At 41.3% G+C, this 27,425-nt stretch overlaps 1 protein-coding gene across 2 annotated transcripts in view; it reads right to left on the reverse strand.

Annotated features, from left to right (window-relative positions):
* The window catches only part of itgb2 (integrin, beta 2), a 40,105-nt gene that overhangs the window by 8,753 nt on the left and 3,927 nt on the right, over positions 1–27,425 (reverse strand). For both annotated transcript variants that reach the window (XM_060930266.1, XM_060930267.1), the window contains exons 2-10: positions 9,363–9,414; positions 9,114–9,205; positions 8,152–8,353; positions 7,777–7,947; positions 5,853–6,094; positions 1,070–1,228; positions 842–937; positions 619–708; positions 277–411 (exon numbers count right to left, since the gene is read on the reverse strand). In XM_060930266.1, the coding sequence (XP_060786249.1) occupies positions 277–411; positions 619–708; positions 842–937; positions 1,070–1,228; positions 5,853–6,094; positions 7,777–7,947; positions 8,152–8,353; positions 9,114–9,205; positions 9,363–9,411 (1,236 nt within the window). In that variant the 5' untranslated portion in view covers positions 9,412–9,414. The remainder of the gene's footprint in view (positions 1–276; positions 412–618; positions 709–841; positions 938–1,069; positions 1,229–5,852; positions 6,095–7,776; positions 7,948–8,151; positions 8,354–9,113; positions 9,206–9,362; positions 9,415–27,425) is intronic.

Raw genomic sequence — 27,425 nt, forward strand, 5'->3', positions numbered from 1 at the left:
GAAAAAAACATCAAGGACACAGCTAAGCAAGATGCGCCATGATATACTATTGGGCAATACACTGTGTGTTTACCATACATATTTTATGATGTTTATCTCTAAATGCAATATGCACACTATACTGTAGCACTCTAAATGTAACTGGGCATGTAAATTCATTTGAATCTTGAAACATTTCATTACAAATAAAGAGTTTATTTACAATGCTTTAGATCAAAATTAAATGAGACACCTATTAGTGCATATTGCTGGTGTGTATGCTGTGTGGTACAATACCTCCTGTCCAATGCCGACATTGTTGCATGTCCCTTTCTCACTAGGCCTCCCTCCTCCATCACAATTAGATGTGAATAGGACAGATATGTCTTCTGGGAGTTCATCATGGGTCACAATTATATTAGAGGAGAGTTTCTGGATAGATAGATAGATAGATAGATAGATAGATAGATAGATAGATAGATAGATAGATAGATAGATAGATAGATAGATAGATAGATAAACAAAAACAGCTGCACTTACATGCAGTTCATTTAATTACAATGAAATGTCACTAATTCATAACTAATTCCAGTGTCACTAATATCACTGTAAAGGTTTGTAAAAGAAAATGTTCCTCACATTGTATGCATCCACAATTAGCTTTACCACATTCCCTGAATCCGCACTAAGTACTCCAACTTCCGATTTAGGAATCAGTTTACTCAGCTCCTTGAGAAGAAAACATCCTTTTATCACAAAGGATACTCCTTATATCACAAACATCCTTACATCACAAAGGATATTGCTTATATTAATATGATGTACCATTAGTCTGAATAAACATTAAGAGAATAACACTCACTTTATATATATGTGCTACATCTTTAGTTACAGCAAAAATCGGCTGTATGTTTTTCTCTTCCAACTTCCTGGCTATCTGACCAACTGATGGGTAATCCTAATAGGGACAGGTTAATCAGGACACATTTCATTTTAGGCAATACTTTCAAAAAATCAATGTAGTATCAAAGGCTTAGAAAAAAATTCCTCTATGTTACCAGACATAGTATACAATAGTATCAAGACATACCCAAACGTTGCTCATGCTGTACATGTTGTTATTATCCAGCTGACAAGTCTCTTTGTTGGGTTCAAGGATGCCAGCAAGTTTCCCATCACCTGCCATGTGGAAGCCAGCATCAGTGGCCAGCACCAGCAGCCGTGTGCTGTTTCCCCAGCCAATTATATCCTGTGCATGATTAAAATAATAATAATAATAATAATAATAATAATAATAATAAAAAAAGATGCTTCTGCATGACTATGAGTATTTGTGTGGCAGGCTGGAGAAACCCATTAAATATCTAAATTCTGGAAAGCAACCAAAAATACATTTCTGTTTTAGCCAGTATTAACTTTTTCAGCAGTTTGTGCTACAGTAGCTCTTCTGTGGGATTGGACCACATGGGCTAGCCTTTGCGCCCCATGCGACTCAATGAGCCTTCGACACCCATGAGCCTGTTGCCAGTTCACCAGTTGTCCTTCCTTGGACCACTTTTGGTAGGTACTAACCACTGCATACCAGGAACACCCCACAAGATGTGCCATTTTGGAGATGCTCAGACCCAGTCATCTAGCCATCACAATTTGACCCTTGTTAAAGTCACTCAGATCATTACGCTTGCCCATTTTTCCTGTTTCCAGCAGATCAACTTCAAGAACTGACTGTTCTCTTGCTGCTTAATATATCCCACCCCTTGACAGGTGCCATTGTCATGACATCATCAATGTTATTCATGTCACCTGTCAGTGGTCATAATGTTATGGCTGATTGGTGTGTGTGTGTGTGTGTGTGTAACCCCGATTCCAAAAAAGCTGGGACAAAGTACAAATTGTAAATAAAAACAGAATGCAATGACTTGGAAGTTTCAAAATTCCATATTTTATTCAGAATAGAACATAGATGACATATCAAATGTTTAAACTGAGAAAATGTATCATTTAAAGAGAAAAATTAGGTGATTTCAAATTTCATGACAACAACACATCTCAAAAAAGTTGGGACAAGGCCATGTTTACCACTGAGAGACATCCCGTTTTCTCTTTACAACAGTCTGTAAACGTCTGGGGACTGAAGAGACAAGTTGCTCAAGTTTAGGGATAGGAATGTTAACCCATTCTTGTCTAATGTAGGATTCTAGTTGCTCAACTGTCTTAGGTCTTTTTTGTCGTATCTTCCGTTTTATGATGTGCCAAATGTTTTCTATGGGTGAAAGATCTGGACTGCAGGCTGGCCAGTTCAGTACCCGGACCCTTCTTCTACGCAGCCATGATGCTGTAATTGATGCAGTATGTGGTTTGGCATTGTTATGTTGGAAAATGCAAGGTCTTCCCTGAAAGAGACGTCGTCTGGATGGGAGCATATGTTGCTCTAGAACCTGGATATACCTTTCAGCATTGATGATGTCTTTCCAGATGTGTTAGCTGCCCATGCCACACGCACTAATGCAACCCCATACCATCAGAGATGCAGGCTTCTGAACTGAGCGCTGATAACAACTTGGGTCGTCCTTCTCCTCTTTAGTCCGAATGACACGGCGTCCCTGATTTCCATAAAGAACTTCAAATTTTGATTCGTCTGACCACATAACAGTTTTCCACTTTGCCACAGTCCATTTTAAATGAGCCTTGGCCCAGAGAAGACGTCTGTGCTTCTGGATCACGTTTAGATACGGCTTCTTCTTTGAACTATAGAGTTTTAGCTGGCAACAGCAGACGGCACGGTGAATTGTGTTTGCAGATAATGTTCTCTGGAAATATTCCTGAGCCCATTTTGTGATTTCCAATACAGAAGCATGCCTGTATGTGATGCAGTGCCGTCTAAGGGCCCGAAGATCACGGGCACCCAGTATGGTTTTCCGGCCTTGACCCTTACGCACAGAGATTCTTCCAGATTCTCTGAATCTTTTGATGATATTATGCACTGTAGATGATGATATGTTCAAACTCTTTGCAATTTTACACTGTCGAACTCCTTTCTGATATTGCTCCACTATTTGTCGGCGCAGAATTAGGAGGATTGGTGATCCTCTTCCCATCTTTACTTCTGAGAGCCACTGCCACTCCAAGATGCTCTTTTTATACCCAGTCATGTTAATGACCTATTGCCAATTGACCTAATGGGTTGCAATTTGGTCCTCCAGCTGTTCCTTTTTTGTACCTTTAACTTTTCCAGCCTCTTATTGCCCCTGTCCCAACTTTTTTGAGATGTGTTGCTGTCATGAAATTTAAAATGAGCCAATATTTGGCATGAAATTTCAAAATGTCTCACTTTCGACATTTGATATGTTGTCTATGTTCTATTGTGAATACAATGTCAGTTTTTGAGATTTGTAAATTATTGCATTCCGCTTTTATTTACAGTTTGCACTTTGTACCAACTTTTTTGGAATCGGGGTTGTAGGTCAAATGATGAAGTCAAGCGGAGCTTTTATGGAATTCCCACTGTAAGGGAGCACGAAGGTGAGCAAACAAAGAATCTCAGCATACAAAGGATATATATATATAGGGTGGCACGGTGGTGTAGTGGTTGGCGCTGTCGCCTCACAGCAAGAAGGTCCGGGTTCGAGCCCCGTGGCCGGCGAGGGCCTTTCTGTGCGGAGTTTGCATGTTCTCCCCGTGTCCGCGTGGGTTTCCTCCGGGTGCTCCGGTTTCCCCCACAGTCCAAAGACATGCAGGTTAGGTTAACTGGTGACTCTAAATTGACCGTAGGTGTGAATGGTTGTCTGTGTCTATGTGTCAGCCCTGTGATGACCTGGCGACTTGTCCAGGGTGTACCCCGCCTTTCGCCCTTAGTCAGCTGGGATAGGCTCCAGCTTGCCTGCGACCCTGTAGAACAGGATAAAGCGGCTAGAGGTAATGAGATTATATATATATATATATATATATATATATATATATACACTCACCGGCCACTTTATTAGGTACACCATGCTAGTAACGGGTTGGACCCCCTTTTGCCTTCAGACTGCCTCAATTCTTCGTGGCATAGATTCAACAAGGTGCTGGAAGCATTCCTCAGAGAGTTTGGTCCATATTGACATGATGGCATCACACAGTTGGCGCAGATTTGTCGGCTGCACATCCATGATGCGAATCTCCCGTTCCACCACATCCCAAAGATGCTCTATTGGATTGAGATCTGGTGACTGTGGAGGCCATTTGAGTACAGTGAACTCATTGTCATGTTCAAGAAACCAGTCTGAGATGATTCCAGCTTTATGACATGGCGCATTATCCTGCTGAAAGTAGCCATCAGAAGTTGGGTACATTGTGGTCATAAAGGGATGGACATGGTCAGCAACAATACTCAGGTAGGCTGTGGCGTTGCAACGATGCTCAATTGGTACCAAGGGGCCCAAAGAGTGCCAAGAAAATATTCCCCACACCATTACACCACCACCACCAGCCTGAACCGTTGATACAAGGCAGGATGGATCCATGCTTTCATGTTGTTGACGCCAAATTCTGACCCTACCATTCGAATGTCGCAGCAGAAATCGAGACTCATCAGACCAGGCAACGTTTTTCCAATCTTCTATTGTCCAATTTCGATGAGCTTGTGCAAATTGTAGCTTCAGTTTCCTGTTCTTAGCTGAAAGGAGTGGCACCCGGCGTGGTCTTCTGTTGCTGTAGCCCATCTGCCTCAAAGTTCGACGTACTGTGCGTTCAGAGATGCTCTTCTGCCTACCTTGGTTGTAACGGGTGGTTATTTGAGTCACTGTTGCCTTTCTATCAGCTCGAACCAGTCTGGCCATTCTCCTCTGACCTCTGGCATCAACAAGGCATTTCCGCCCACAGAACTGCCGCTCACTGGATATTTTTTCTTTTTCGGACCATTCTCTGTAAACCCTAGAGATGGTTGTGCGTGAAAATCCCAGTAGATCAGCAGTTTCTGAAATACTCAGACCAGCCCTTCTGGCACCAACAACCATGCCACGTTCAAAGTCACTCAAATCACCTTTCTTCCCCATACTGATGCTCGGTTTGAACTGCAGGAGATTGTCTTGACCATGTCTACATGCCTAAATGCACTGAGTTGCCGCCATGTGATTGGCTGATTAGAAATTAAGTGTTAACGAGCAGTTGGACAGGTGTACCTAATAAAGTGGCCGGTGAGTGTATATATATATATATATATATATATATATATATATATATATATATATGGGGCAGCACAGTGGTGTAGTGATTAGCACTGTCGCCTCACAGCAAGAAGGTCCTGGGTTTGACCCCAGCGGCCAGTGAAGGCCTTTCTGTGTGGAGTTTGCATGTTCTCCTCGTGTCCGCGTGGGTTTCCTCCGGGTGCTCTGGTTTCCCCCACAATCCAAAGACATGCAGGTTAGGTTAATTGATGGCTCTAAATTGACCGTAGGTGTGAATGGGTGTTTGTCTTTGTGTCAGCCGACTTGTGCAGTGTGTACCCCGCCTCTTGCCCATAGTCAGCTGGGATAGACTCCAGCTTGCCTGCGACCCTGTAGAAAAGCAGCTACAGATAATGGAGATAACCATTCTGATGTTTGATGTGAACATGAACTGAAGCTCTTGACCTGTATCTGCATTGTTTTATGCACTGGGCTACATAAAATGAATGAACACTTTGATTGGAAATCTGCATAAATGAGAGTGTGTTCCCACTTTAAAGTACACACACACACACACACACACCAACATCCATGAGACGATTAAAGTTACAGAGATTGCACTTGTTTCTTGATTCTGATGTGTGTAGAAAATGTTTTCCAGGCTGCCATACATAAATCAATTGTAGTCCACTATTGTAACATGAAAAAGTATTATAAGTGAAGTCTTACCACACAGGTAACAACTTGCATGATGGCATCCAGACCTCCTTCTGGCGTGTCCAAGTTGCCAGATATTTTCTGTCTAGAGACCATATCAGTGTATTGTTTCCTATCCTGTGTTAGACTGAGGACATGCTGATAACCAAATGCTGGCTGACATTCCAGTGCTTTGGCTGGACAAGGCTTTTTTAACTTCTCTTTAGTTGTATCCGTGAATGGAAGAAGTGTTTTATCAACAAATGAGCCAAAGCCTGCATGAACAAACCAAGTTAATGCAGCAGTCATCTTAGGATTAAAACATATATAGTCATGTTAAAGGAAAAATTCACCATGAACAACACGTGTATTAATTTTTCAAATTAACATGTAAACTTTAATTACAATATTTATTTTAGAATGAAATACTCCAAACCATGTATCATACTTTATTATATTCACACTTGGACTACTGTGCCACTGCCTGGCTGCCATCTCTTGTGCAGTGCAACAAAGCACAAATACTACAACTAAATAGGTTGTTAAACCAAGCTGCAAGGATCATCACAGGCTATACACTCCAGGACCATGTCTTTACTGAGACTTTGTTAGCAGAGGTGGGGATGGAGCCCCTGAGTAAGACGGCTGAAGTCAACACTCTAGTCACTGTGTTTAAGGCAGTCCGCAAAAGAGCTCTACCCTATATGTTGGCCATTTTTAAATGGAAGTCACCTCCTGTTATAAAGGTTCATACTTGAACTGCTGTCAAGCTACTCTTGGACTGGGATCCCCATCAGCTTAGCTCTCCTCCAGCAAACATCAAGTCATTTAAAGGCAGTCTATAATACTATGCACCCCAGACATGGAACAAGCTACCACTAGAAGTGAGACAAGTACAAGGCCAGAAGACATTTTAAAATGGACTTTAAAGTAGCAGTACATAATATATATTTGAGCATATATCAATATTTAAGTATAGATTTAGTTGTTGCTGTGAAATGGCATTAGATGTGAATACTACAGATATTGGCAGACCCGGTAACAACTGGTTTGTAATGTCACCAGTTTTACTTGTGTGTGTTCCTTGTGTTTAAATGTTTTTAAATATTACACCAGAGTAACCTGAAAAACAGGTCAAGGACCTGAGTGTGTACTGCTGGTTAAACAAATACACTTGAAATCTAAGCTGACCATGTTTAAAAGTTCTACGTATTGGTTTACAGTACTTGTTGTTTCTGACTTCCTAACAACAGTGTTGTTCTGTTTTCACATGGGTAATGATTTCCTACACTACCTTCAGTACCACTCATCATGATAGAGGCAACTGGGATTTGTTGGATTGTTTCAACTCTGCTAAAGAAACTGGTGCAGCAGGACTTTAGTCCTTTAGTCTGTCCATCTCTCACATCAAACAGATCAGCTTCCAAAGCTTACATTTTTAAGCTAATATCAGTGTGAAAACTATTACACTAGTCATCTTGTAAACAGCTCATGAGCCAAGCTGATTCTCTGCTGTAACTCAGTGCAACTGCATCATACAGTATATCTGCATAGCATTCTGGGACTTCAGGTCCAATGTCCTTTGTCTCCACTACTTCTATGTTGCATTTTTCATTAATGTCTCATTGAACATCACTGGGAAATAGTGAATAAGAAAAGAAGCTCTTGTTTTTTTATTAGGAGCTCAAAGCAAACCCTAACTGTTATCCCTTATTTTTTTAGATCACTGGGATTTTTCCTTTAATTAATCTCCATTGTAACTTCGCAAACAGTGTCTCCTTGTGATGTCAGCGCAGCAGACAACTGCTAACTTGTGATGGAAATAACAAAAATCCAGCACCAACAACCAAACTAGCACCAGAGTTGCGAAACAAATCACAAATACTTTAATATAGACATATTTAAGGTGTTACAGGGTGAAGGTTTCTTTTACTGCCTTTATAATATGATCTTTTACCTATCCTTGCATTTCCAGTGATTTCCTGCAGCTTGTTAAGTATTTCTATTCCCAAGGATTTCACATTCTTCAAGTCATCATCCATTGAGTACGACAAATCCATTAGATAGTATAGATCAACAGGGTAACCCTCTGCCCTTTTAAATTTGAATTGGAATGTGTAGGCTTCACCTGAAAAACAAAGTTGATTGCAAAATTTCATTTTAGTGTTAAAAATGGTTAAAGGATGTTTTTCTTTAAACTAACACACACACACACACACACACACACATGCACACACAGCTGGGAACACACTAATTACATCAGTTTTTAGTATAGGATGCCCCTGTTTCTAAGGAGATCTATGTATTGTTCGATCAATTTGAAGTAACATACCTGGTCGTAAATTGAGTTCAATTTCTTGTGGCTGCACCTGAACTGGAGTTTTTGTTTTTTCTTTCCCTGAAAGTGGTTTGTTCTGAATAACATCAAGGGCACTGGGTGGGTTGATTATCTTTTGCTCTGGGCAGCCTTTTTCTTTAAGCTTCTTCACTGTGTCACACCGTACTGCTTCTGGTTCACCAGGCTTGGTGAAATTCTGTTAGGAAAACAGCAAATCACTATCCAAATTTTTGATATTTCTGTTGTCTTTAGTGCAAGACATTTGGCATATAAAGTAATTTGTAATCAGTCAGTGAAATGGCTGTGCTCCACACGGATTTCTAGAGCATTGTAATGTTGGCACAACACTGAATGGCTCCAGAAAGTGATTGGGTTTGGTTACTGCAGTTATGCGTGCTTGGAGAAAAGCTCTGATACAATGAATAGTGACATGTCAGTGATGAGCTTATTTTGTAGCTCTTCTTATTCATTATATCATTGCAGTCCAGTCAAGCTAAAGCAGAAATTTCAGCAGAAATCATATTTTTATTATGCTCTCTTAGTAGGATCATAAAATTATTATTAAACTGAGGTTCAGCTCATTTGTGTTTAATCCAAAAGTAGTAGCAGACATTAAAAGTGGTACAAATGTGTTATAAAAATAAGTTCATGGTTTTTTTTAATGTTAATATTCATTAGGTATTTTTCAAATCCTATAATCTTAACAGAGGATAATAATAATAATAATAATAATAATAATAATAATAATAATAATAATAATAATAATAATAATAATAATAATAATAATGCCCACATAAAATGAATACCCTGCTATTTAAGGTGTTAAATCCATTCATTGGTCTTATAAAATCACTTTGTTAATTCAGTACTGTGTCCATTATAGCTTGGTAAATTAATATCAGGACATGCAATGGAAATGGGTTATGGCTTTAATGTATTAAATGTAGCCTACTCACCAAGTGCTGGCACCAGGAACATCCTGGTCCAGACTTAATGCAGTCATTACATGACAACACTAATGATTTTATACACTCCTCCTCAGAGTAGACTGGTACAAAAAAAAAAGACAGATAATTAAATCAACCTTGTGTCCTTTATAGGAGGTAATATGCATTTCGTTCTGTTAGTTAAAATAAATCATGCATTATGCACTGTATATGAATACATTAATTGTCTCATTCATTGTAATATCAATTTAACTTTACCATATTGTCCAAATAACAGCAGCAGAATGATCTTCACTGCCTGTGGCATTTTCTAATGAAAAACATCATATTGTTTGATTATTAATGATACAATAAAAATGGCAATGTACAGATCTTTAACAGACCATGATCTACACAGAAAGATTAAAAGACAAAACAAAACAAAACTCTTAAGGTGCATTTGCTTTAACAAAGAACACTGTTTTATTGTTTATGCTTTTTTTACACGATCTTATATAATGCAGTTAATTATTATAAAATGAGATTTCTGCCCTTTATACAACCCCGATTCCAAAAAAGTTGGGACAAAGTACAAATTGTAAATAAAAACGGAATGCAATGATGTGGAAGTTTCAAAATTCCATATTTTATTCAGAATAGAACATAGATGACATATCAAATGTTTAAACTGAGAAAATGTATCATTTAAAGAGAAAAATTAGGTGATTTTAAATTTCATGACAACAACACATCTCAAAAAAGTTGGGACAAGGCCATGTTTCCCACTGTGAGACATCCCCTTTTCTCTTTACAACAGTCTGTAAACGTCTGGGGACTGAGGAGACAAGTTGCTCAAGTTTAGGGATAGGAATGTTAACCCATTCTTGTCTAATGTAGGATTCTAGTTGCTCAACTGTCTTAGGTCTTTTTTTGTCGTATCTTCCGTTTTATGATGCGCCAAATGTTCTCTATGGGTGAAAGATCTGGACTGCAGGCTGGCCAGTTCAGTACCCGGACCCTTCTTCTACGCAGCCATGATGCTGTAATTGATGCAGTATGTGGTTTGGCATTGTCATGTTGGAAAATGCAAGGTCTTCCCTGAAAGAGACGTCGTCTGGATGGGAGCATATGTTGCTCTAGAACCTGGATATACCTTTCAGCATTGATGGTGTCTTTCCAGATGTGTAAGCTGCCCATGCCACACGCACTAATGCAAGCCCATACCATCAGAGATGCAGGCTTCTGAACTGAGCGCCGATAACAACTCGGGTCGTCCTTCTCCTCTTTAGTCTGAATGACACGGCGTCCCTGATTTCCATAAAGAACTTCAAATTTTGATTCGTCTGACCACAGAACAGTTTTCCACTTTGCCACAGTCCATTTTAAATGAGCCTTGGCCCAGAGAAGACGTCTGCGCTTCTGGATCGTGTTTAGATACGGCTTCTTCTTTGAACTATAGAGTTTTAGCTGGCAACGGCGGATGGCACGGTGAATTGTGTTCACAGATAATGTTCTCTGGAAATATTCCTGAGCCCATTTTGTGATTTCCAATACAGAAGCATGCCTGTATGTGATGCAGTGCCGTCTAAGGGCCCGAAGATCACGGGCACCCAGTATGGTTTTCTGGCCTTGACCCTTACGCACAGAGATTCTTCCAGATTCTCTGAATCTTTTGATGATATTATGCACTGTAGATGATGATATGTTCAAACTCTTTGCAATTTTACACTGTCGAACTCCTTTCTGATATTGCTCCACTATTTGTCGGCGCAGAATTAGGGGGATTGGTGATCCTCTTCCCATCTTTACTTCTGAGAGCCGCTGCCACTCCAAGATGCTCTTTTTATACCCAGTCATGTTAATGACCTATTGCCAGTTGACCTAATGAGTTGCAATTTGGTCCTCCAGCTGTTCCTTTTTTGTACCTTTAACTTTTCCAGCCTCTTATTGCCCCTGTCCCAACTTTTTTGAGATGTGTTGCTGTCATGAAATTTCAAATGAGCCAATATTTGGCATAAAATTTCAAAATGTCTCACTTTCGACATTTGATATGTTGTCTATGTTCTATTGTGAATACAATATCAGTTTTTGAGATTTGTAAATTATTGCATTCCGTTTTTATTTACAATTTGTACTTTGTCCCAACTTTTTTGGAATCGGGGTTGTAATATTCTATCACTTTTTAACATAAAGTTCTTGAGGTTGAAACTAATATTAATGCTAATAATATTGCTGTTTTTATTATTAATTATTGTTCTATATTTTATATAAAATATGTATTTTATTATTAAATATTAATGTATTACATATTAATGTATTGGTCTATTTATACAACAGAAAAGGGGTGGGTTTCCCGATAACATTGTACTTTAGGGCTAACAAAAGAGTTTAAAAACGCTCTTAAGCAACGAACGTTATCTCTGTACATGGTTTTCTGGAACACACTCATAAGAAGGAGTCATAAGAGCAACTTTGCTAAGAGTTTATTTGGAGTGCATGGCCTCGCTAAAGACATTTATAGCGCCCGGGGAACAGCTGTAGGTTAGGTGTCTTGCTCAAGGCCGCCCAATGTTAATCTAACTGCATGTCTTTGGACTGTGGGGGAAACCAAAGCACCTAGAGGAAATCCACATAAACGTGGGGAGAACGTAAACTCCACACAAAAAGGCCCCCATTGGCCACTGGGCTCGAACACAGAATATTCTTGCTGTGAGGTGACAGTGCTAACCACTACACCACCATGTCCCAGATAATGTGATTATAAATAACTTGCTTTTATAACTGTGTTATAGAAGACACAGTCATTGTTTTTTCATCTCATCTCATTATCTCTAGCCGCTTTATCCTGTTCTACAGGGTCGCAGGCAAGCTGGAGCCTATCCCAGCTGACTATGGGCGAAAGGCGGGGTACACCCTGGACAAGTCGCCAGGTCATCACAGGGCTGACACATAGACACAGACAACCATTCACACTCACATTCACACCTACGGTCAATTTAGAGTCACCAGTTAACCTAACCTGCATGTCTTTGGACTGCAGGGGAAACCAGAGCACCCAGAGGAAACCCACACGGACATGGGGAGAACATGCAAACTCCGCACAGAAAGGCCCTCGGTGGCCACGGGGCTCGAACCCAGACCTTCTTGCTGTGAGGCGACAGCGCTAACCACTACACCACCGTGCCGCCGTGTTTTTTCATTAGTATGAAAAAACAATAAAATATAAAATACTTAACATATGTTAATGAACAATTATTTGGCGAAGACGAAGTGAATATCGGTGAATAATAACCGAGACGAAGTCTTGGTTATTATTCACCAATATTCTCTGAGCCTGAGGCGGATAATATTTTTAGTATAAATACACAGGTGATTATTTTTTAAACGTCATATCAAAAAACCCATTTATTTCCATACCTGCAAACTCATGAGGGCTGAAAAAGGTGACAAACTACCGGCAACCCCCCGGCCCCCTTAAACAGTGCGCGATCAAGGGAAAATAAAGGGAAAAGACAACATTTAAAACAAAGACAAGATTTATTCATTTTTAGCTTTGCAATTTTCAGTTTTGCATCTGACACCTCATTACATTACCATTAAGGAAGGAAAAGTGTAAAAAGTAAAATTTGAATTTAAAAAAGTAATTTTTGAAGTGTGACACTGGAAACTTTCTTCAGCGGACCAGTTTATCATTTTTTAGACCTTTTGGCCCGAACAAGCCGTTCAAGGGCACGTTTACGCTGCTCTGCCATGTGCCTCTTTCGCGCCATGCTATCCTTCTTCACCACCTCTGCCCTATTACCAGCAGCACTGGTAGATGGCTGGACACCAAATTCAGCCCTCCTTTCCTTCAGTGCTGCCAAATTCATGGTGTGAGAGTGTGTGTGTGAGAGAAAGAGAGAGAGAGAGAATCTCTCTCACTCACTCACTCACACGCACAACTAACTGGTTCTCTGAATACAACCGAGATCAACTAGCCTGGGAAATCCCATGCTGCTTTGCACAATCGTTCCAATCTGAAAAGACAGCATGGAAACTATGGTCTAAAGCAGTGGTTTTCAAAAGGTGAGGCGCGCCTCCCCTGGGGGGCGCCAAAGAGTCACTGGGGAGGCGCGGAGAAACACTAGCAGAAATACCGCAATCCCTCAAATTTATAGCCTGGCCCCTAATAGTAGCCTGCCTCTTTTAGTAGCCTGGTCTAAAACAATTTTCAGCAAATAAAAACCTATTGTATTTGTTATTGTATTTAAACTTATACGCCTTCATATTATAGCCTGCCCCTATTTGTAGCCTGGTCCAAACGATTTTTGTTAATAGTCGCCGTGACTACTATTGGAGGACTTACGGTATAACGATCACATTCTGTAAGCATCTCCAGTGGGCTAGTTCTTCGTGTGTGTATGAAAAATGCATCGTTTTCTTCTTCCACCACAACAGAAATCAGCAGAGGCGGAGGAGTCCGGAGCTAAAAAACGTAGGAAATATGATCCTGATTATTTAAAATTAGGTTTTACATGGGCAGGTTCTGAGAGCACACCTCTGCCACAATGTGTGGTGTGCAAAGAGATGCTAGCAAATGACAGTATGCGCCCATGCAAACTGCGGCGTCATATGGAAACAAAACACACAAATTTAGTCAACAAGCCACTCGAGTTTTTTGAGAGGAAAGTTGATGAATTGCGGTCGCAAAAAGCAGTTATGCGCTCGTTTGGCACCATGAACATCAAGGCAACGGAAGCATCTTATCGTGCAGCTCTCCGAATAGCGAAGGCAGGCAAGCCTCATAGTGATGGAGAGACATTTTTGCTCCCTGCAGCAAGAGAAATGTGTTCAGTGATGCTGGGAGAAGCAGCTGCGGCTAAACTCGACACCATACCCATGTCTGACAACACCATTCAGCGACGAATATCCGACATGGCTTACGATGTCAAAGAGCAAGTCGTAAACTGTGTTCGTCAAAGCCCCATCCACGCCATTCAACTGGACGAGTCCACTGACGTCGCACACTGCGCTCAATTGATGGTTTATGTCCGGTTTATCAATGAGCAAAGGGTGCACGAGGATTTTTTGTTTTGCGTTCCCCTCCCTGCCCGCACAACAGCAGATGAAATTTTCAAGGCCTTGAATGAGTTTTACCAGAACGAGGGACTTGAGTGGAGCCGATGTTATGGCATATGCACGGGTGGGGCAAGAGCAGTGATGGGAATAACGGCGTTAGAATAAACGGCGTTACTAACGGCGTTAATTTTTTTAGTAACGAGTAATCTAACTAATTACTTTTTACATCGTTATAACGCCGTTCCCGTTACTTACAATAAAATACTATGCGTTACTTTATTAAAGCTGTTCTCATCTGGCACGCTGCTCGTTCAGCCTTTCTTTCCTCTGCTTTAGTGTGGGGCGGGGAGACACGAGACAACGGCACAGTAAGCCAATCAGAGTAGATTTGGACAACATATGTAGGTAGGCCACGCCTACTGCACTACTGCGCACGCTTTCAATCGGAAGACCCAGCGATGGCGAGCGGTCAGCCCAGCACTGCGCTTTCACACTGGAAATACAGCCATTACTTTTCATTACTTGAAATAAAAGGCAAGAGTGTTTACGTGCAATGCACATTATGCCGAGGAACAAAGCGTTTGTCCTCGTCAGTGGCCAGTAATTAGTAACATGATTTTAATAACTGCAAAAATATATTACATTTGATAGATGTCTTATCTCACATTGTCCCACAAAAATATTAATATAGTGTAGATAACATTACTAATTGGTTCTGTTAAGTGTCCATTTCAGTCATTAAACACATTTAACATTCACTTTTATTATGATTACACTAATTGAATTTGATTTTTTTTTGAGGGGGAACAAAATGTAACGGAATAATTACTTTCCCTGGTAATTAGTTACTTTTATGACAAAGTAACTCCGTTAGTAACTCAGTTACTTTTTGGTAAAAGTAACTAGTAACTATAACTAATTACTTTTTGGAAGTAACGTGCCCAACACTGGGCAAGAGCCATGACCGGCCGTCACAGCGGTCTTGTGAAACAAGTGCAGACCGTTGCCCCTGCCGCTGTCTGGAATCACTGCATCATCCATCGCCAGGCATTAGCAGCAAAAACGATGCCTAAAGAATTGTGTGTCGTTCTGGATGAGGCAGTGAAAGTTGTAAACAATTAAATCGCGTGCCTTAAACGCGCGCCTGTTTTCCATCTTGTGCGACGAAATGGGCGCTCGCTTCAAGCAGCTGCTCCTGCATTCCGAGGTGAGGTGGCTCTCTCGGGGCAAAGTCCTCACCAGGCTCTGTGAGTTGCAAGATGAAGTCCTCCTCTTTCTCACTGAGATAAACTCTCCTCTCGCTAAACACCTGGCAGATATGAACTGGCTCACTATGTTGGCCTATCTGGCCGACATTTTCGATAAGATCAACTCCCTCAATACCTCTCTCCAGGGCAAAGAGGGTCATGTCTTCACTGCACACGATCAAGTGACTGGATTCAGGAGGAAGCTGGATGCGTGGTGTGCTCGTGTTGGAAGGGGCTCAATGGAAATGTTCCCAACCTTGGAGGATGTGCTGGAGAAGACAGCACTGCCGCCTAGCTCTGTCCAACTGGTCATCACCGCACATCTGAATGGGCTGCGTGATCAGTTTGCCGAGTACTTTGGAGAGGAGCCACTGGGAAACCAGTGGATCAGAAATCCTTTTTCTTTCCCAACCACAGCCCGCGATGCACTGAGCCTTCAAGAGGAGGAGGCTCTTGTCGAGCTGAGCTCAAACTTGGACTTAAAGCAGAGACTGGTGGAAATGCCGATTACGCGTTTCTGGTTGAGTGTCGAGAGTGAGTTTCCCCATGTGTCCGCCAAAGCCATGAGAGTCCTGATCCCCTCCACCTCCACTTACCTATGTGAATGTGGGTTTTCCGCGCTCACCCTGATCAAAAACAAATACCGCTCAAGGCTACAAGTGCAGGATGACTTGCGACTTTTTCTGTCTTCTGCACAACCCCGCATCGAACATCTGTGCGCATCGAAGGCGCGCCCTCATTGCTCGCATTGACAATGTTCTTACACGCATAGGCGAGAAACAGAAATAGGCTATCAACAACACGTAAGCTATGCCTAGTTGTTAAAATAATAAGAGGTTTTCAATGTGCACAAGTAGCCTAAATCTCGGAATATGTTCTTTCCGATGACATTATTAAGTTGACGTCTGTTAAATTCAGGTTTTCATGTGTTTTTCCTGTTGTTGACGTGAGTTCAATTTTACATTGGCGTCTGTTTAATTCATGTATTAATATATTTTATTATATCACATTATTTTATTATCATATTTTATGAATGAATTTTAGGAATGTTTTTTTTTAAATGGATGTAGGCCTACTTTGTTACAAGAAAAACAATTTGATACATTAAACAAAAGAAGAAAAAACATGTATTGGCCTATCAGTTATTATTGAAACACACCTGTGTGGGGAATATTTAGGTTTGGGTTTTGGGGGGGGGGGGGGGGGGGGGGGTTAGGGGGGCTCGGTTGTCTTGACCTACTCCAAGGAGAGGCTCGCATTCAATGAATTTGAAAACCCCTGGTCTAAAGGCTCGCCTGAGTTAGGGAGCCAATCAGAGAGTGGGGAGGGGTGGAAAGACGGTGACGCGTACTACTCGACAAACGGAAGCTTGTAGTTTATTTGGGACTGTTTACAGATCACATTTAACATGGCAGCGAGCGATACGAACCAAACTTTCGATCAAGCTTTAGACACTGTTCTGAATAGTTTAGAGCGAAAGTTTGTTTAAAAAAAAAGAACAGCGTTTGGCGTTACAGTCTTTCGTTGACACAAAGACAGATGCCTTTGCCTTGCTCCCGACAGGGTTTGGTAAAAGTCTCATTTACCAGCTAGCCCCCTTAGTGGCTAAGCAGATGGGGTTTAGCCAAACCCCGGTCGTTGCGGTAGTCTCGCCACTGACTGCCTTGGTGGAAAACCAGGTAAAGGAGGCAGGCGATCTCGGGATTTCTGCAGCACAGCTTGGTCCAGAGCAAGAAAATGCTATCAAGAGTTTCTTCTTCGTCGCTCTAACTACGTCACCGGGTACAACTGCCATAATTGGCCATGGGCTACGTATACGCCAAATGATAGACATTCGCAACGGCCAATAAACGGCCGTTGACAATCGTAAACCACACCTCCCCTACGAGAAATTCAATAGGCGGATTCCAGACCATATTTCACTTGTGATATGGTCTGGTATTAACCAGACTAGAGATCAACACATATTACGTTATAATTTTGACAATCCCACCAATAGTTTCACATAAAAATGATTTCTCTTACCCAAAACACGCGTTTATAGATCCTTATGTTTAACAAAAAAAGACTTTATTTAAACTGATTTGACATTTTTTTCTGTTTTGTTTCAGCCCACAGAAACACCCTCCATGTCGCGCGTTCGGTTCAAACGTAACAGCCCCGCGCCTTGCGTCTTACGTCATAAAAACGCGACTCACAGACCACCAAATCACAGGCAAGGCAAGTTTATTTATATAGCACATTTCATACACAGTGGCAGTTCAATGTGCTTTGCAGAAGTAAAAGCAGAACAGTAAACAATAGAAAATAAAATTACATAAAATGATTGGGGAAGAAAAATAATAAGAATTAAACAATAGTAGAAATAAAATAATAAAATGAAATAAAGTTCAAAAAAGGAATCAGCCTCGAGATTAATTATTATTATGGGTTTAACTCATAAAGCGCGCTCTTCCCATGGCTCTTCCACGAGGATCACCAAAAATCGTTCCGCAGACAAAATCTACGAGGATCACCAAATAAAATCGTCCCGCAGACAAAATCTACGAGGATCACCAAAAATCGTCCCGCAGACAAAATCTACGAGGATCACATAAAGCGCGCTCTTCCCGTGGCTCTTCCACGAGGATCACCAAAAATCGTCCCGCAGACACAATCTACGAGGATCACCAAATAAAATCGTCCCGCAGACAAAATCTATGAGGATCACCAAAAATCGTCCCGCAGACAAAATCTACGAGGATCACAGTAACAAAGAATTAAAGTAAAAGTAAAATCATTAAAATCCAAGATTAAAAAGAAATTAAAATTAAAAAAGTAAAATCATTAAAATCAAAATTAAAAGAAATTATGTTAAAGGAAATTAATTACTTAGGTAAAAATTAATCAAGTGAAAGCATCTGAAAACAGCATTGTCTTGAGCCTGGATTTAAAACTAACAACAGCAGGAGCATTTTTGATATCATCTGGAAGTTGGTTCCAAAGCTTAGCAGCATAGCAACTAAAGGCTGTTTCACCACACTTCGTTTTGACAGCTGGTATTACTAGCAAGTTTTTCTCCTGTGATCTTAGAGACCTAGTTGGTGCATATAATTGAAACATATCCAGTAGGTAGCTGGGTCCCATCCCATTTAATGTTTTAAATAGAAGAAGTAGTGCTTTAAAGTCAATTCTATAGCTCACTGGGAGCCAGTGCAGAGACCTTAGGATTGGAGTGATATGGACTACCCTTTTTGTTCTTGTAAGAACCCTTGCTGCTGCATTTTGGATTAGTTGAAGCTCTTTGATGGTCTTTTTTGGAAGACCTGTGAAAAGGCTATTGCAGTAATCAACCCTACTGGAGATGAAAGCATGAATAAGTTTTTCTAGATCATGTTTTGACATGAGACCCCTGAGTTTAGAAATGTTTTTTAGGTGATAGAATGCAGACTTTTTTACCACTTTCATATGACTGTTGAAGTTAAGTTCGCTGTCAATAAGGACACCAAGGTTTTTGACAGTATCCTTTGCTTTAAGCCCCTTAGTTTCAAGAACAGTGGCAATCCTAAGCCTTTCCTCCTTTTTGCCAAATATAATTGCTTCAGTTTTATCTGCGTTCAGCTGAAGAAAATTGTGAGACATCCATTTGTTAATTTGGTCAATGCATCTATGAAGAGACTCAAAAGGGGCATAGTCATTAGGTGACATAGCTAAGTAAAGCTGAGTGTCATCTGCATAGCTATGGAAGTTTATTGAGTTATTCTTAATAATTTGTCCAAGTGGGAGCATATAAAGGTTGAATAGTAATGGTCCCAGGATTGAGCCCTGGGGAACCCCACAGTTCAAGGACACGGGTGATGAACTGTGGCCTCCAATGGCCACATAAAAAAATCTTTGTTGTAGGTAAGATTTTAACCAGTTGATTACTATACCAGTAAATCCAACCCAATGCTCCAGTCGATGTAACAGTATGGAATGATCTACCGTGTCAAATGCAGCACTTAAGTCTAAAAGCACCAAGACTGATGTTTTACCAGCATCAGAATTAAGACGTAGGTCATTCATGACTTTAGTAAGAGCTGTTTCAGTGCTATGATTGGCACGAAAACCTGACTGAAACTTATCAAAACATCCGTTTAATGTCAGGAAGGCAGTTAATTGATTAAAAACAATTTTTTCAATTATTTTACCAATGAATGGCAAATTGGATATGGGCCTGTAGTTGTTGAGTACTGAGACATCCAGGTTATTCTTTTTCAGTAGGGGTTTTACAACCGCTTTTTTCAGAGATGAGGGAAACATGCCAGTTCGTAAGGAGGTGTTGATAATCTGAAGTACCTCGTCTGATATTAGGTGAAGAACAGATTTGAAAAAGACCTGTAGGTAAAATGTCCAGTTCAGATGTGGAGGAGCTGAGACTTTGTACTGTTTTTCTCAGAGTCTCAACATCAATTAAACTAAATGTTGACATTGTATTACGACCCCCTCTCTCGTTATCCAGTGGTTCAGATTTTGAAGTGTTTGCACCTGTGTGGCTATATTCATACGTATTTTATCAATCTTTCCTTTGAAAAAAGATGCAAAGTCGTTGCATGTATTAACTGAGAGAAATTCAGAAGGCATTTGTTTTGATGGGTTTGTTAGCTTTTCAACTGTAGAAAATAGCACACGGGCATTGTTGATATTCCTATTAATAATGTCAGCAAAAAAAGACTGTCTTGCTTTAGAAATTTCTAAGTTGTATTTACATAACATCCCTTTGTAGATTTGATAATGAATCTGGAGTTTCGATTTACGCCATTTTCTTTCAGACTTTCTACATTCCCTCTTTAACATTTTAACTGTTGGATTTAGTTTCCAGGGTGCTTTTCCTTTGTCTATGACTCTTTTGGTTTTAAAAGGAGCAATAGCATCCATAATATGATTCATTCTTGAATTAAAAATTTCCATTAGATCATCTGCACAATCTGAAGATTGACATGGGAGTTCTGAGAGTGCCTGCTCAAAAAGAGCTGCTGTGCCATTGGTAATTACCCTCTTTTTTACAGTCACAGACTTGTTTTGAAAGTGAGGGGAAATGGAAACATCAAAGAAAACACAGAAATGATCAGATATACCCAGGTCCATGACACTAGTAGATACATTAAGACCCTTAGTGATGACAAGGTTGAGGGTGTGGCCATGGGAGTGTGTTGGCCCTTGTACATGTTGTGTTAGGTTGAAGGCATCAATCAGTGTAAGAAATTCATTTGCATATGTGTTATCTGGATTATCAACATGGAAATTAAAATCCCCAGAAATAATAAGATTGTCAAACTCTAAACAAATATTTGACAACAGTTCCCCAAACTCCTCTAGGAACAGTGGTGCAGAAAGTCTTGGTGGTCTGTAAATAGTCAACACTAATATGTTAGAAGAACATTTTAGGATTGCACTTAGGTATTCAAAAGATGTAAAATCACCAAGAGTTGTCTGTTTGTACTGAAAACATGCCTTGTATATATTTGCTATTCCTCCTCCCCGTTTATTGGCTCTTCCAACACTCATGAAATCAAAGAGTGGGGGAGTTGCTTCAATAAGAGTAATAGAGCTACTTGATTGTTCAAGCCAAGTTTCAGTAAGAAGCATAAAATCCAGTTTGTGTGTACCGATGAAGTCATTAATTAAAAAAGGCTTATTAAGTGATCTTACATTCTGAAGAGCTAGTTTTACAGTGAATGTGGGGATAATTTCCACAGAAGCGTTCTGTGGTTGTTTTGGAACTGGAAGGAGATTTGACGAGTTTACCCCATTGATAGGATGAATAAGAACACCTCTCCTTCTTGTTAGCACAGGAATAGAAAAGTACGTCGTGGGTCCCAGCTTATTTTCAAAACTACCATCTGGACCCAGATTATATCAGTTCATTCCAGCATGAAGGTCTTCACTGCTGCTGGTGAACTGTAGCTGTGCACATGGTCCTTGAGTCTTATCTGTAATCACAGGGGGAGGTGGTGCCCTCTGTTTCTTGGGTGCTGTGGCAGTTGGATATATCATTAGAGATTTTGGGGTACACAAGGCCTGACCATGAGACAGCTCTGTGTACGGTACTTGATTTGAGTGTCCTCTTGGGCTTGCTAAAGACACTCGGCTTAAAGACAATAGTCTCTCCATTTTCTCAGGAAAACGCAGTCTGGGGGGTGAAGGAGATACAGAGGGGCTTGGGGTTACATCCACTGCTGTTGTTGGTGATTGCCTATTGCCAGTCTCAGGAGGTTGTGGTCACTTGTGTGAATCAGGAGGTACCAAAAAAGGTACCAAAAAAAACACCCTAAAGCCTCTTTAAATCGCACTCATCGTAACACAGCTTTCTCCGCATACTAAAAATGTTTTTCCGTCTCCAGATGTAATATAGAGTTCCGGAAAAAATCAGAAAATATGATTCCGTGAGCTGTTTTCAAGACTCAGTGTCCCGTTCTGCATTGCGTTTGGATGATCTCTGCCATCCTCCTATACACACCCGTATTCAAGAAAACCCCGCCTCTATTCAGTTACAATTCGCGGATACTGTCCAGTGTTCTGTAAGACTATTGGCTCATTGGAATGTCATCCAATCAGAGAGACGTTTGAAGTATGAAGGTGGCGGAAATGGTCTGAATGTGGGTGTGAGGAGAAAAGTAGTAGTAGTACTTTGAAGTAGTAGTACATTGAAACCAAATGTTTGGCAACGTAGCCTCGCGCACCCCCCACCCCCCCCCCAAAAAAAAAAAAACTCTTCGGATCTACATGATTCACACAAGTGACCTATTTTGGGATGAAAACGGCGAATTTCGCCGAAAGGTGACTAGTTTGCAGGTATGTATTTCAAACTTCAAAAGCGGCATGCAAATGTAATAATGGCACGGCGCAGACTTGTGTCACTTATCTACACTGACTCACATAAAATACTTTGTTTTGAAATTCCACTTTACCTTTGAATAGTTTTCGACCAAACTTGATCATGTCTTTGGTGCTTTTAGGAACAGCATTTTCTTTCATAATTTGAAATTCTTCCTTACTTATGGTGACAAAGCAATTGGCAGCCATTTTACAGAGTCACTTGATGTGATTAGCATATGCAACACCAGTTTTTGCCCACTGATTGTAGGAGTCTTTTGGAGGTGCATGTGCATTCTTGTCAGTAAACCTGCTGAAAAGGAGTGAACTACAAACATGGACACTCCGGACTACAGCTCCCAGAACACACAACGCCCTCTGTCTCCTGCCTACTGAATCTCAATGGGCTCTCATTTCCTTAATCACCTGTCCCTCTATTTAAGCTCCCTTAACAAATACACCACTGCAAAGTATTGTCCTGCTAGTTCAGTTCATACCAAGCCTTGTATCTTTTCTGACTGCTTCTTACCATTCTGATCCTTGCGGTTTCCTCCTCGTTTTCACTCTTTGTCTTTCCTACATTACGTTGTTCGCTGATCGCCCGACCCTCGCTAGTTTTCCAGTTCCTCTCTCTATTCAAGAGAGTGTTTGACCATGAACCCAAGGGGATAGAGGTTGGAGAGAGCCTACTCACCAGTTCTCAAGGTGCTTGAAGTGTCGCTGAATATGCCCTGGACTTCAGGATGCTAGCAGCCGCTAGTGGATGGAACGACCCAGCTCTGAAAGCAGTCTTTCGCCAAGGTTTATGTCCTGAAATTATCAGCGAACTGGCTTGTAGAGATGAGAATCTCTCTAAACTCCATCATAGACCTAGCCATTCATCTCGACCAACTGTTAAAGCACCGACTCTCTATCCAGGATTGTACCAGGCCTGTTCAGCTGTCGGAGGACAGCTCACCCATGGAGGTCTCATGCGCTAGGTTAACCCGTGCTGAGCATGCTAGATGACACAAGGAGGGATTATGCTTCTATTGTGGGAGCTCCAAACATAGCAACCGTCACTGTCCGATCCGACCAGCCTGTGAAACCCCAGCAGAGAAACCAGTAAGATCTACGAGTCTGGTGAGAGTTCAACTCAAAATCCTTCAAGATACCAGTTTTACTAAAGGTTGCGTCCTCCACTCACATCCCATCTGCTTTTGTTGATTCAGGGGCAGAGGGGAACTTTATCAGTAATACCATCATGCAGAAGCTCAACCTACCTATCACCCCTCTGCACAGCACACTCAGCATTAGGACCATTGATGGAGGACCCATAGGCGATGGGCTGGTCACTTCACATACCCAACCAGTACAGATACAAGTAGGAGCATTGCACAAGGAACCCATCTCACTTTATGTAATGACAACTGTTAATCATGACATTATTCTTGGATATCCCTGGCTACAACTTCACAACCCTCTTATTTCTTGGCAAAGCAAGGAAATCCTCCAATGGTCACCCACATGTTTCCAGAGCTGTCTCTCTCATCCCCAGGTCAAGGTATCATCCACCTCTGGAGAAAATCCTCAACCTGACTCCATGGACAACGTTCCTGACTGCTATTAGGATCTTTCAGAAGTCTTCAGTAAGGGGAAGGCCTGCAGGCTACTACCACACAGGCCTTACGACTGTACTATTGACTTACTGCCAGGTATGTCTCCGCCCCGAGGTTGTATTTATCCCCTATCCCAAAAGGAACACACTGCCATGGAGGAGTATATTCAGGGGGCCCTCAAACAGGGATATATCTGCCTGTCCAAATCTCCTGCATCTGCTGGTTTCTTTTTTGTGGAGAAACGAGGGGGTGGACTAAGGCCTTGCATTGATTACAGAGGTTTAAACCAGGTCACTGTCAAGTATCCTCATCCTCTTCCCCTGGTTCCAGCAGCTCTGGAACAACTCTGATCCACGAGAATATTTTCTCAGCTTGATCTGCGCAGTGCTTACAATCTGATCCAGATAAAAAGGGGCAATGAATGGAAAACCGCTTTCAGCACTACTGCTGGCAAACTATGCCCTCTACCAATTCCCCAAAGGCCTTGGTCACACCTTGCAATCGACTTTATCACAGATCTCCTTCCCTCTCAAGACAACACCATGATAATGGTAACCATTGACCGATTTTTGAAAGCACTGAAACTCATTCTGTTGCCAGGCATCCCCACAGCCTCTCAGATCACGGAGCTGTTGTTCCAGCAAGTCTTCAGGTACTATGGCATCCCTGAAGATATAGTTACTGACCAGGGACCCCAATTTATTTCACAGATTTGGACAAGCTTCATGGAGAGGTTGGGAGTATCCATGAGCCTCATGTCCAGCTATCACCCCCAGTCCAATGGCCAAGTAGAGAGAGCAAATCAGGAGATCGGCTGCTTTCTAAGGATCTATTGCATGCACAACCAGGGGGACTGGCCGCGGTTCCTGCCCTTGGCTGAGTATGCACAAAACTTGCTTAAACACTCTGCCACCCAACTGACACCGTTTCAGTGCATACTCAGTTACCAACTTGCCAGCAACACACTGACCCAAGAACACTTTACTTAATCTAGAGGGAGAGCCCATCTACCAGGTCAACAAGATCCTCGATTCAAGACGAAGATGAGGCCAAGTCAAGTACCTGGTTGACTGGGAAGGATACGGGCCAGAGGAACAAAGCTGGGTCAAGTCCAGGGACATCCTCGACCCCCTTCTTAAGCAAGAATTCCATACCCAGTATCCTAATAAACCAGCACCCAGAGGTAGGGGTCGTTCCAGAAAGAATGTAGCTCCCGGAGGTAGCTCCTTGGAGGGGTTTCTGTCAGTAAACCCGCTGAGAAGGAGTGAACTACAAACATGGACACTCCAGACTACAGCTCCCAAAACACACAGCGCCCTCTGTCTCCCACCTACTGAATCTCAGTAGGCTCTCATTTCCTTAATCACCTGTCCCTCTATTTAAGCTCCCTTAACAAACACACCATTGCAGAGTATCGTCCTGCTAGTTCAGTTCATCCCAAGCCTTGTATCTTTTCTGACTGCTTCTTACCATTCTGATTGCTATTTCCTCCTCATTTTCGCTCTTTGTCTTTCCTACATTACGTTGTTCACTGATCGCCCGACCCTCGCTAGTTTTCCGATACCGATTTCAGTTCCTCAATTTGGCTTTGTTGATATTCTGCAATCTGTCTTCCTCCATGCATACATCTGTAAGTGCCTGCATTCTAACAATTCTGTGTATTTGGCTGTGAGAGACATCTTAAAGAAGTTCTTTGCTGTGAAAGAGTGATCCAGGTCCATCATAACTTAAGAGCGAACTAAAGTACTACTTTGGCTACAGTGGTGTTCGGGAAAACCATGTTAGCTTAAAGATGGTTCTTAAGAGGCAGCTAAAGATGCTCTTAGTGTTAAAAAGCTTTTGTTAAACCCACCCAAGTAATTATAATGTTATCATAACAATTACAACCCCGATTCCAAAAAAGTTGGGACAAAGTACAAATTGTAAATAAAAACGGAATGCAATAATTTACAAATCTCAAAAACTGATATTGTATTCACAATAGAACATAGACAACATATCAAATGTCGAAAGTGAGACATTTTGAAATTTCATGCCAAATATTGGCTCATTTGAAATTTCATGACAGCAACACATCTCAAAAAAGTTGGGACAGGGGCAATAAGAGGCTGGAAAAGTTAAAGGTACAAAAAAGGAACAGCTGGAGGACCAAATTGCAACTCATTAGGTCAACTGGCAATAGGTCATTAACATGACTGGTATAAAAAGAGCATCTTGGAGTGGCAGCGGCTCTCAGAAGTAAAGATGGGAAGAAGATCACTAATCCCCCTAATTCTGCGCCGACAAATAGTGGAGCAATATCAGAAAGGAGTTCGACAGTGTAAAATTGCAAAGAGTTTGAACATATCATCATCTCCAGTGCCTAATATCATCAAAAAATTCAGAGAATCTGGAAGAATCTCTGTGCGTAAGGGTTAAGGCCAGAAAACCATACTGGGTGCCTGTGATCTTCGGGCCCTTAGACGGCACTGCATCACATACAGGCATGCTTCTGTATTGGAAATCACAAAATGGGCTCAGGAATATTTCCAGAGAACATTATCTGTGAACACAATTCACCGTGCCATCCGCCGTTGCCAGCTAAAACTCTATAGTTCAAAGAAAAAGCCATATCTAAACATGATCCAGAAGCGCAGATGTCTACTCTGGGCCAAGGCTCATTTAAAATGGACTGTGGCAAAGTGAAAAACTGTTCTGTGGTCAGACGAATCAAAATTTGAAGTTCTTTATGAAAATCAGGGACGCCGTGTCATTCGGACTAAAGAGGAGAAGGACGACCCAAGTTGTTATCAGCGCTCAGTTCAGAAGCCTGCATCTCTGATGGTATGGGGTTGCATTAGTGCATGTGGCATGGGCAGCTTACACATCTGGAAAGACACCATCAATGCTGAAAGGTATATCCAGGTTCTAGAGTAACATATGCTCCCATCCAGATGACGTCTCTTTCAGGGAAGACCTTGCATTTTCCAATATGACAATGCCAAACCACATACTGCATCAATTACAGCATCATGGCTGCGTAGACGAAGGGTCTGGGTACTGAACTGGCCAGCCTGCAGTCCAGATCTTTCACCCATAGAAAACATTTGGCGCATCGTAAAACGGAAGATACGACAAAAAAGACCTAAGACAGTTGAGCAACTAGAATCCTACATTAGACAAGAATGGGTTAACATTCCTATCTCTAAACATGAGCAACTTGTCTCCTCAGTCCCCAGACGTTTACAGACTGTTGTAAAGAGAAAAGGGGATGTCTCACAGTGGTAAACATGGCCTTGTCCCAACTTTTTTGAGATGTGTTGTTGTCATGAAATTTAAAATCACCTAATTTTTCTCGTTAAATGATACATTTTCTCAATTTAAACATTTGATATGTCATCTATGTTCTATTCTGAATAAAATATGGAATTTTGAAACTTCCACATCATTGCATTCTGTTTTTATTTACAATTTGTACTTTGTCCAACTTTTTTGGAATTGGGGTTGTAGTAAAATTGCATGTCATCGCATGCATTTTCATATGTTTAAATTTAAAGGTAAGTTCTTCTATCTTTTGGGTACAAAGCACCTCATAAACTCCAAGTGTAATTCCTTCACTTGGCATT

This window comes from Neoarius graeffei, chromosome 9, assembly GCF_027579695.1.
Source record: "Neoarius graeffei isolate fNeoGra1 chromosome 9, fNeoGra1.pri, whole genome shotgun sequence".
Taxonomy (NCBI): domain Eukaryota; kingdom Metazoa; phylum Chordata; class Actinopteri; order Siluriformes; family Ariidae; genus Neoarius; species Neoarius graeffei.